Consider the following 11925-nt stretch of genomic DNA (forward strand, 5'->3'; position numbering starts at 1 on the left):
GTTTGATTGTTTCTTTAATGTGGTCACTGATTATCACAGACTCAAATGTATAATCTAGCTGTCCTAAATTTTTGGAATTTTAGAATATTCTACATTTTACAACAATTTAAGTTGAATAAGAAATACAATCTAATCCCGACAAACCATGAGCACATTCTGTTAAATGCAGATGACCAGAGGGAGCAACAGATAACCCCTGAGTGATGCCTGATCTTTCAAAAAAAACAAAAAAATTCATCTTAGTATAAATTAATTGCTATCGATAATCACGCCTGCCAATCATAAACCCACAGAATTCCGTATTCTGGATAAAGCGTTCCTAGTAAAAAAGAACAAACAGTTCAGGGGGGAAAGTATACCAAACAATGAAAACTCCTTTATTGCCATCAGAACATGAGTGAGAAATCCAGACAAAGTCTGACAGAGCAGAATCGACCACACGCGCACACACACAGGCAACAGTCTTTCTACAAGACGTGAGGGATACAGATACATAAGGAAATACAGTACTCACACGATGAGGTATACAGGTATACACACACACGCACACGCACACCACCCTCCACTTGCGCCCATGCAGCTGCACCGATGTACAAATAGTCTGTGTTTTATCGTTCACTCGTTTAAAAACGCAACGCACGGGCGAGCCGGAGCGTATAAGAGCAGCATCTGGAACCGTCTTCAACCCGCACACCCAGTCAGTGTTCCTGTCAGGACCTTTGGTCTCACCGACGCCCGCGTGTGACTCCGCCCACACCCACACATGACTCCACCCATGCCCACTCTTAACTCCGCCCACATCTTTTGACTCCGCCCGTGTCCTCTCAACACTGAGATTCTCGCGAAGGAATTAATTTTGGTGTGTGGGGGGGTGGGGGTGGGTTTGCACCTGGGCAGGTGATCGTTAGGGGCTGGGTAAGTCACAAAATAGTTCCACTCTTCCCTAGGTTGTTGGGGGGGAGGGGTCCAGGATTACTTGGACATTCAATGTGTACATTAGCAGCAATTCTATTGGATGAAACAATGGAGTCAGATTAATAAACACCCTTATTTCTCCCCCCCTTCTCATGCAGGTCAGGCACCACCCGGCTGCTTGTGAACTAGATGCCATGCAAGTTAGAAAAATAGACTGCAAACCCACAAGACAGAGAAATCAGAGTTCGTCTCCAGAGAAGAGGTTGATTTAAATCGTTTCGTTTTATTATTTTTTTTCTTTGTTTTCTAAGATGTGGAAATAGCAACAGAAAAAAAAAATAATACTTGAGAGCGGTAACCAAGACAACAGTAACAACATGAGCAGAGAGCCACTGAGGTTATGAGGCTCTCCTTCTCTTTGATCCTGACTGCCAGGTACGATTACAGACCCCGATTCTACAATTTCTTGGTGCGGTCCTCCGGTTACCGTGACGACAGTGACCCGGCACGCCTAGTGTACCTATGTCCGCGCTTCCCGTCTCATTTTTTAAGGTGTCCTCAATACTCCCACAGTTGCGCAGTCTCCAGGCCCGCCTGTCCCACAGAGGCGGCCGCGCTCTCTCGTCTGGAGCTACCCGCTGACGCTACCGAGGCCAGAAACTAGCACCACCGACCTCTGCGACGGGACAGGCGTGGTGTGGTTCCCTTATGCTCATGTGTAGGGTGCCACCCTGGACCCTTGTAGGCTAAATTAAAAGATGCGTCACATTTACGACCTCGCCCACCCTTCTGCTAATTTCGTGGTTGCCAAATATCTAACACACGCACACTGCCGCCGTCTCGCACTAAGGACAAGTGCCCTGAAGTTTGGCACTAGACTTCCCCCTCATGTCGGCCAGACACTCTCCTCATCTCTACATCTTCCATATCACAGGTCTGTTCTCTTCTTGGAACCGAAAACAACCAAAAAAAAAAAACCTGGAAGAAACCCCCTCCTCTTTTTTTTTTTTTTTTTTTTTTTAATTTTTTTCAAATTCAAGGCACAATGTCTATCAACGCTCCCGTCCGGTTGTCTGTCTCCGTTGTACAAGTGTGTGCCCATCGCATCACATAAGCTATTGGACCGTCTCGCCACCCCCTAACGGTTCGCGACACCTATCCGATGTTTTTTTTCCCCCGGAAAAAATAAAGAAAAAATATCAACCGTATGGGTCGAGTGAGGGCGACCGCCAAGTCCAAAACCAATGCTAAACAATGAACAAAGTAATCGGAACAACAAAAAAAAGACAACCATTTCAAAAACAACGAAAAAAAAGAAAGTCTCGTCCTTTTTCTCATATCAGTATTTTTAAAAATCAAGTCATATCCACCAGCTGGTTTTGGCAAGCCAGTTTTTTTTTTTTTTTAAATAAGCACTAAGTACTGATAGATAGAATAGCATACACCGTTAACGCGTGTTTTAAGTAGATGCATTTGTCGATTTATTCGCTCTCATAGTATGAATTCAGGTATTTTGTCACTCATCTGTTTAATGTTTGTGTTAATGCAAGCAGGGACAGTTTGCCATGGAGTCTTGCTTTGAAAGGGTTTTGCAAGGGGGCGAGGGGTCGTGCCTTTAGGAGACCCCGTTGACCATGGTCAGGTTCTCGCTGGGAGTGGTCACGCCTTTGCTGGGGGAGTGCCTGGAAGGGTTTCGCTCAGCCTTCTGTGTGCCGGTCCCGTTCTCCTGGAGATACAAAACGGTGGCGCGATATAAACGCAAATACGGGAATAAAGCCGAGGCGGGGGCGGGGTTAATGGTTCCCGTCTGTACCTTGGGCTCGGGACCGCTGTGGTTTTCCTTCTGGGGCACGTTCTCCCTGCTCTCAGACTCGGCTCGAGATATGTAGTCGGCAATGGTCACTAAGGAGCATTACAATGTGTTACTGCTGGTGTTTCACCTCAACAATAAAACTACAAGCGATCAGGCTGCCAAGCGAGGACACAGGTAAGAGGCCAAAATCTTCCTACCCAAAAGAAAAAAGAAATCACACCTTCTCTGTGCCAGGTGGGTGAACCGTCATCCTCATCTTCTTCAGTGCGTTTACCGCGGTTACGGCGGCGGCGACTTCGGTTGCGGCGCGGAGGCTGTGGCTGTTGGGTCTCGGCTAAAGACAAATGAGAAAAGCACGCTTATATTACCGTATTTTCTGGACTACAAGTTGCACCTTGTTTAGTTGGACCGATGGTCCTGCCACTTGTCTTTTGAAGTGATTTATATATGAAAAATAAACGCCATATCATCTTCGGCCACAAGGTGGCTCCCTCTACACTCCTAACAAGTCGATGCTGCTTGGCACCAATGCAGCCAATATTCCCACGTAACGTCTAGTCTAGAAAATGTGGTAACTATTTGTGTACATCATTACTTTACACTTGTGATCTATATTTCAGGCCACATAGAGGAAATTAAACAAATATGTCATCCTCACATAGTCCATTCTCACTGGGGCCAGCCTGGTTGTCTGACTCAGTAGCAGCATCCATCAAGCTGGGTTCCTGGTCGTTCCGGCGGCGGCGGGATCGTTTACGATTGCGGCCTCCGGCGCCTTCGCTCAGGTCTGCATCGGGCAGCTCTCCCTTCCCCTCCAGCACTGAGTACGGGTTACTGTCTGGATCCCGTAGCACTGGATGAACCGCAGAAAATAAGCAATGTGAGAATGCCAAGCTAATGCTAGCTGTGCTTGAAAAGAAGTAGCCTAATACTCAAAGAATATTTATTAATTATTATTAACTGACAAAATTTCATAAGCTAATCACTGTTTCTGTCTCAGTAATTTCAAAATATTTTAAGAATTAAGGTTTTAGCTACCTGAGCTAATTGAATTTGAAGGCTTGGACCCAGGCCCGCCACGGCCCCGTCCTGTGTTGGCGCCTCGGCCCCTGTTGCCCCTTCGTGCGCCTCTCTCGTCGCCACTTGTGCCCCGGGGCCGCTGCTCTCGCTCGTTCGCGTCTTCGGGCTCAGAAGTATTCGACAGTTCTGAGTTTGTGACTGGATTGGGTAAAAACAAATGGTAATTGTGAAACCAAGTGTTTCTCGCTTGTGCTAATCATGCATTTACTGTTTATCTCTCATTATCTTTATTTCAAAGAACTTGCTTTGTGGGTGAAAGGTGACATCATCATAAACTCTTACCAAATCCAGAGTGTTGGTTGTTAGGTCCCCTGTGCCCTCTGCCTCGGGGGGCGTAGTTGCGAGTGGTGTGGAGCGAGTTGTTGCTGTCGTCCGTCAAGTAGCCTCTGTCTCGTTCCCCACCGGGGCCTCTGCTGGAGGGTGCTCGGTAACCCACCCCGATCTGACGGAGCTGGTCATCGATCTGGAGTCGCTCCATGTAAAGCTGCTCCATCTCCTACAGACCATGACAAAGACACACATGTAAGTGTGTGGATATGCCTGGATGTGCTTGCGATTCCCGCATTCGGCCACTGGGCGGCAGCAGAGAGCTTGTTGCCGTTCATAAACGCATAGATGAAAGAGATCTGTTGAAAGTTGATGTGAAAGTACCCCCAGGTCTAGAACCCCTCAGTTGTAAATTTTGGAATAGCAATAAGTCAGTGTCATAACTCTGTTACAGCACTTTGCCCAGATTTCACTTTGGCAACTATTTGAAAAATCTGATCAAACTCATTCCTTTTTTAACAAGTGTATTATCGCGTTCTCCTGCCCGCTGCTCTGCTACATAAGGCATCCAGCCCACACGAGGGAGTGGGGGCAACGTCGTCCAATGGGAGTGGTGCATTGACAGCACTTTAAGTTGGGTGGGGGTCTCTTACTTTGTGGCCCGACAGCTGCTTCCACAAATGACAGCTGAAACCCAGCAGAGGTGCGAAGGTAGTGGAGTGGATTTGTGAGAGGGTCTTTATTTTTGGAAGCTAAGGGTCCAGATAACTGGTAATCTAAACTCCGATGCTGGTCATCCCAGCCGGCAGTGAGGACCTATATATAAAAGTGCATGAGGTAAGGGCAAAATTATGTGCTCTCAGCAGACACCACCCCTGTGAGTTCAGGCAGAAGGGAGACAGGTGACCCACCATGGAGCCCCTTGGACCGGCTCCTCTGAAACACCGAGTTAGCTATTCTGGCTCAAATGTGAAAACCAGAAACGGAGCTAAAGTTAGCGAGAAACGTAAAGAAAGGACCAACCTGGAGATAAGACATGTGGTACTCCAACAGAGCCCAAGCGGTCTTGATGTTTTCTTTAGTACCCACAAACACAAAGGGAACCATGCCCTAATGAAAGACAAAAAAAGGAGAGATTGTGATTATTCTAAAATAAAGCAAAAATGAGCAACAATTCACCATGAAATGTGCACAAAACAATAATCACATTTCGATGTGGATTACTGAACAATCACAGAATGATTTGAACACTTAGAAACACCAAGCAGAAGTATAACAAAAAAACAAACTCTAGTTTCTCCTACATGCCTGGCGCGGCCCACAAATGCTCCGCTTGTTGTGTGCGGTAAAAGCGACAAACGAAAAAAAACAAGACAAGAAGCGGGATGGAACGATGTCAAAGCAGACGGGGTTTTAGTTTTTTTAAAGGAGCTGGGTGGGGGAAATTGGCGAGTGGGAGACAGGCCGGACTGTCCATTCACCTCTTTGCTGCTGGCAGTGTCGTCCCCGCCTGCCCCCTGCCTGCCTACCTCCACCCGGGGAAGTTTTTTGTCGTTGTCTCCCTCGATCCGGACCCGAACCACACCTGACTTGTCTACGATCTCCTGGATGACTTTGCCGCTCTTGCCGATGACTTTGCCTTTGCAGAAGAAAGGAGGCGGTTTAAAAACGGCTTAAATTTCCATAATAAGACAAAGGAGCAGTTAAAAGAAATTAACGATAAAGAAGTGGGACGTGGGAAAAGAGCTCTCTCGGGTAAAGTCACGACGCCAACTCACCGACGAGGTTCCTGGGTACCTGAAAATACTCTTCTCTGAATTCGAGATACTCTCTAGCCTGTCGTACGGCCTCTGGGCTCTGCAACGCAACAAACGACTCAGTTCGGGGAACCCATCCGTGCACATCTGCGAAGCGCCATCGGCATACCTCTCCGTAGATTCTGAACGTGCAGCTCTCCTCCTCCAGCTCAATTGCCGTGACGCCAGGCACCTTCCTCGCCTGCTGAATGTTGGCACCGTGGGATCCGATGGCGATGCCCATCAGGTCCTCGCTGACTTTGACTTCCTCCTGGTACGCCGACGCCAACTGCTTACTTGTCTGGGATTGGCAGAAGCAGACGTGGCTCGTCAGCGATGGCTGCGGACAACGACTCACACAGCCGTCGAGATGTTGCTCACCTCCAGGTGCTTGGAAGCTTCTTCGTTGCGGGACATTAGCATTAGCTTGGTGCGGATGCTGCGGAAGTGCATGTCGCTCAGCAGAGTTGCGCGTTTTACCGTGGCTCCGTTTGTTGACTGCAGAGAACGTTTTGAGAGGGAGTTTTATCAAAACAACCAAACACAATGAGCTTTTTTAGCGTGTCGTACTGACCAGCACGATGAGCTCGTGGGACTGGGCGCTATACGAGATGCTGTTCGCTCCGATGGCCTTCCTCAAGTCCTTGTGAATGTTGTCATTTGAACAGCTGCGAACACGAAAAACAACCCGCAGTGATATTTCAGCAAAGGTCCAACTGTTAAATGCAATTTAAAAACACACTCAAAGGGGTGGAAAAAACAGATTAATGTAAATGTGAGGGACTCACATGTCCCTCAGGTCTTCTGGGACGGGGATCTGGATCTTGTGAAAAGAGTTTGAAGTGCAAGGACAGTTGGGATTTAGGGGCCTGATGCGCTCTGCCGTGACGATCTCGTTGTACGTGGCGTCGCATGCTGCATATTCGATCACATAGAACTGGTGAAGAAGTAAGAAAAGAGACTGGTTCAAAAAATGAGATCATTAATTCTGCAAAGATGTGCTGCGTGCTTTCAGGGTGTGGGGTTAAAAAAAAAAAACGGTTTGACAAAGAGATGTAGATAGTGGAACCGCGAGCGCGGCGCTGAAACAAGCGCATTCCACGCTCAAAAGGACGGAATTAAAGTCATCAGTCAATGCTAGACATTTCTACACGCTCTTATCGGCCTGCTCCAAATAACAGTGACGCCAGCAGCGGCTTCTGTGGCACGGCGGCGCTCTGAACCTGTCCGTTCTCCACCTCACTGACCCACGATTCCACCTACAGCTCGTGACAAAGTGCGTATGCGTACACAGGCACACACTTATAGCCAATATTGTCCTTTATTGATGTTTGAATTTGCCATGGAAACACATCGCCAAGGCAACCCAGCTTTAAAATAGAGTTTAGTTTTGTAAGTGACCCCAGGTAATTTGCGACTGCAGGGTTACCTCTCCTTTGATCATTTTCACACGAGCGAGCCACCAGCCGCATGGTTCCTGTTCGTTGGCTCTGGAGTAAACCTGAAAGACGATAAACGGCACCTTAGGCTGAGCTCCAACTCCCAAGATTCAAATTTATTCGCATTCATATTGACTCGCATCAACTATTTTAATTGAATTATTACATCTATACTGAACAGGAAACAGATAGAATTCCCATTTTATCGTCAAAGATGAAGCAAAAATGTCAGAAGTTGTAAACCAGTGATATCTTTAATGATGCAGTTTCAAGGAGTAGATGGTGCCCTGAAATGTCAGGAGGTTAAAGAAGTTTTAGGTGGACGCGGTTCTCACCTCCACCTCCTCTCCTTCGATAATATCCTTGTGGTAGTCGGCTGGAGGGGGCAACCGCACGTCGCTGAAAGGCAACTGTCGCTCTGGCTGCCAGCTGGGACACGGTGGAGGAGACAACTCAAAAGGGTCAATGATCGTGAGAAGAAAAGCTTCCCCCCCTTTTTCCAAAAAGCATAGGCAGCCCAGCCCCGTCTCCTCTTTGCCCATTTATAGATAGCATGATGTCAATATTAGTTTAATATTTTCCCTATTTCTTCTGTTGAAATAAAATAAAAAATACTTAAGATGCTCACATTTACTTTTCACTATTTTATGAAAGCACGGTGAAACTGGGCTCTACCAAGTCGCTTAACTCGGAAACCTCCCGAGGTGCTAACTTGCTATCGTCTATTAAATAAAGTTGCTTTAGTCCGTAGTTGAACACTTACCTGACTAAACTGGCAATAAAATAATCCCTACAAAAACAACAACAAATAATGCTACACTGGCTGCGGCTAACACAAGACTGACATCCGAGTTAAAACCATAATAGGAAACATTTCCCAGCTAAGAACCGCTAAGCTCTTTTTGCTGGCTCTGAATATGCCCCGACCTTTTATTAATAATCACTTTGCACCATAAGAGCAATATATTTCCCAAAGTTACCGATACTCGTCATGTTTACATCTTGCTTGTATTTGACATTATTTTACTTTTTTATATCCATAATGTATCAAAAGGCCCTTTTTTTACAAAGTCTGGGTGGCAGAGAAGGGGTTTCTGAGAAATGTGCACAAAAACAACATAAATCTGGAGAAATATGCTTTATTGTATTTACTTTTAAGAAGATACCAAACTGTAATAGATGCAATCACTGGTTTTCTTTTAAATTACTTATTTGAAAACCAGCACCTCCTATACTTCCATGTGCCCAGAGAAAGTAAAAAGAGACGAGGGGTTTGGGAGGAAGGGGGGGGTGAGGGTGGGGACAATCCCAAAAATGATCCAGGTCACCATTGCCCCCCCTCCTTGCATACCTTGGGCAGACTATTTTTAGGGGCAGCCCGATTCTACGCAGCGGGCCAGATAAAGATAAGGACCGGAGGGATGGCGGGGTTGACAGGCACAGTTGGGGTTAGAGGAAAGCACGCTATCAAAGGGGAAGAGGGGGAGAGCAGGAGGTAAAAAAAGGAGACGGGTGTGGACAGCTGCGCGCCGAGCAAAGGCGCTAACTACGAAGGTTTGCCTGGACGCGTGGTGGAGGTGGACGTGCGACACTTACTTGTTTTCAAAAACAATTGTGAGCGAATCTTCGTGGACGTCCTTGATGTAACCCTAAAAGAAAACCAGGGAGCAAACCGTTATCAGCGTGAACACACGAGACGGGACAGATGACCGGTCTGCTCGTGAACGATCTAGCACGCGAAAACCGTGCAAAGTGAGACTGTGACTCTTAAAACAAAAAAGAGCACGGAGGGCTTTTTGGGAGCTGGGACGTCACATGGATGTCACAACGCTCTGGCTGTGAATCCTGCGCTGGGCGAAGCGGAGGGGGAGGCTGACTTTTTCTGACGTGCCAGACAAGCCGAGAAATGGCTCTGTCTCCCAGACGCGCGCGAAGAATGAAAACGCACGAATGGGACGAGTTGGAAAAGTGGAGTTTTCCAAAGAGAGACGCGCTCCTGGGGGGGGGGGTGTTGGGGGAAAACAGCCACCCAGGCCCGTGTGGACAGGTGGCGTTGGTTACAAGACAGCCGTTATGGGCAAACTTAAGCGCCGCGCTTGTCAATCATGTTACAGAAGCTCAGGGTTACCTCACGCCCGTCTGTGAACATTAAGCAATGGCCAGATATTCGTGATTCCTATCGTATTAAGACAGTCTAGGTTGAAGGCAAGGGATGAATCTAAATCCCTGCTAAAGCTAGCATCAACTGCTTCATATACACCTGGGGAAAAGGAAAAGAATCTCTCTGATCTGGAATATCAAATTCAAAGACAGCTTCATGCGTTATGTCACGGCGCACCGACACTGCTACTGGGTCAAGGGGCAGGCAACCCCCCCTTCTAATCACGACATGATAGACGGCGAGGTGGGGGGGGGTCATTTCATCTCGAGACTTGCGGGCACATGTAGATCCACGCGGTGCCCAAAATGGGACGATCTTAGCCTTCTTTTCCCTCTTGGAAACAAACCCAGTGTACGAAATTGGACGGCGCGTGACGATATCGATGTTAGTTGATGAGAAAGAGCCCTTAAACATGACCTGAACCTGCAGAGAAATGGGATCATAAAAACACTTTAGGCCCTGTGCCAATCACAAGATGGCAAAATAATGACGCTCTTGGACGCCGCAGTAAATATACATCCCGGAATACGAGATTTCGAACGTCATCTCTCTGGGTAAAACAAGAGCTGTGAGATGATGGGTGTAACGGAGATGAGTGGAAAGCGTCCATTCATGCCAGGGCCAAACTGACACCCTCTAAATCAGCACAACAGGTGAAGCAGCAAGAGGAGTAAATATAGGCTCCCCAAGGAAGCGCCATGTGGCCGGTGGAGCCACCCAACTACACACAGAAAAGAGGAATAAACGGGACATACTGCAAAATGTTAAACCCTTGGAGGGCATAAGAAAGGGGGTTTAACCTCCCAAATCATGGAATGTCTCATTAGCACTATGAATAATAACCGAAAGCAAAAGACAATTTTAAAAAAAATGATAGAATCTCCTATAATGCACGTCAACCAATGCACCTGGATGAAATACAACCCCCCAAAATCAGTTTAAAGTTACAAAAAAGAACCCCGAAATCAGGAGGATGCGCATGGACGAGAGGCTTCGCTTTCGTTAGTAAACCAGGCGAAAACGAAACACAAACACTCCGCAGCTTCCTGAAAGCCAAAAGGGAAAAGAAAAACGTGTGATTAAAGGCTCATTGGTCTGGTTGTGGCGTTTGAAGGCAGGGGCTCTCCACAGCCAGTGGGGTAGCGATTCATCCCTGTGCTGCCCACAAAGAAACGCATTAGCATCAAAACGACATGATCGGGTTTCATACAAATGCGATGCATCGTGTGATCTTTTTGACACTTCCTAAATCCCGACGCACAAAGGTGATAACAAGTGGACCTAGCTGGAGGCTAACTGGAGTTAGCTACCCACCCCACAAACCATCCATTTAGGACGCTTAACTGTCCTTGTTTGTCCCAATTGGACCGCGGCTAGCGTTTGTCGCGTGTTTACTAGCTAGGCCGTGGCTAATTATACAGAAGAAGAAAACACTTTTGGAGTAAAATTAACTTTTAACTGGGCGGCCAGGCATTGCGACCGAGACCACCTTACCTTGTAGAAGGCCCCGTTCGAGCCGCGAACTTCCACGGCCAGCCCGTCCATACTTGTCGTTAAATCTCCACGGCTGGTCCCCACGCTAGCTGGTACCGTTACCACCCCCAGCTTCGTCGGCCCCTCGCCGCTCTCCGGCAGCTTGTGGAGTTCCAGTGTTTCGGGTGGTGGGAGAGGGGCAGATAAGGGGTTGGGAAGATGGGTGTGATGGTGTTAACTAATGCGCCGCAGACCTTGTTTCCAGCAGCAGCGAGCCAGGATCCTTCGCTCTCCGCTTTCTGTCTCAATGCTGGCGGCAAGACTTTAGAGGCGTAAGCCACCGCCACGGGTGATGACTAAGTCTCGGCCTACACGAGGGAGAAGAGCAAGCGAGTGTTGCTGTGGTTGGAGGATGCCAGCTGATGGGTAATTAGCTGGGACGCTAGCCTCGATCCCCCGTCAGTTTTTTCAGGGATGCTAGCCAAATAGCGCCTGGTAGCCGAGTTGCGTTTGTTGTCTTTGCGTGTGGCGCAGTCGCCGCGTTGAGCGGTTTTCCAAGAAGTCGTTGCCGGGTTCGACTCCGTCAGACCGTGGAACAGTTTTTCAGCGGCGTTGCTTCCCTAAATTGCGTCAGGAGACGTTACACCACCCGGCGACTCCTTCTCCCAACTACACGCCGACGGAGACCAGTCGGAGGTGGATCAAAGAGGGACTGTGTGACGTTGGACGCCACGCCCCTTCCATGACTAAGACACGCCCACCAGGAATTTCATTCTCAATTTGAAAGCAGAATTCCGAGCCACGTTTTTCCTCATTATTGCGCATATCGCCCTTTGCTGTCTACTAAACCGCATTATTACAAAGCTCACTCTACTGTGTAGTGTACGTATAGCTGTACGTTTATAACGTTCAGCATTACAGGCGCAGGCATCTTATTTTACCATTTACAAAATTGGCTTGAATTTATTTTAACATAAAAAC

The 11925-nt window shown here is 47.7% G+C and overlaps 1 protein-coding gene across 2 annotated transcripts; it reads right to left on the minus strand.

The window, feature by feature from the left end:
- Positions 1–356: 356 nt before the first annotated feature.
- On the minus strand, positions 357–11659 carry fxr2 (FMR1 autosomal homolog 2). 2 transcript variants are annotated; one of them, XM_057025940.1, is made up of 17 exons: positions 10966–11659; positions 8907–8959; positions 7646–7739; positions 7301–7372; positions 6660–6808; positions 6446–6539; positions 6253–6369; positions 6002–6172; positions 5854–5932; positions 5605–5714; positions 5099–5185; positions 4091–4304; positions 3767–3946; positions 3387–3581; positions 2949–3062; positions 2729–2817; positions 357–2641 (listed from the first exon to the last, which is right to left on the minus strand). In XM_057025940.1, the coding sequence occupies exons 1-17, from the start codon at positions 11014–11016 to the stop codon at positions 2531–2533; spliced, it is 1980 nt and encodes a 659-aa protein (XP_056881920.1). In that variant the 5' UTR covers positions 11017–11659; the 3' UTR covers positions 357–2530. The 2 variants fall into 2 exon arrangements, with proteins under 2 accessions (XP_056881920.1, XP_056881919.1); XM_057025939.1 differs by having other exon boundaries at positions 5557–5714; positions 10966–11658.
- Positions 11660–11925: the final 266 nt, after the last annotated feature.

Source organism: Takifugu flavidus, chromosome 3 (genome assembly GCF_003711565.1).
Source record: "Takifugu flavidus isolate HTHZ2018 chromosome 3, ASM371156v2, whole genome shotgun sequence".
NCBI classification, from domain to species: Eukaryota; Metazoa; Chordata; class Actinopteri; order Tetraodontiformes; family Tetraodontidae; genus Takifugu; species Takifugu flavidus.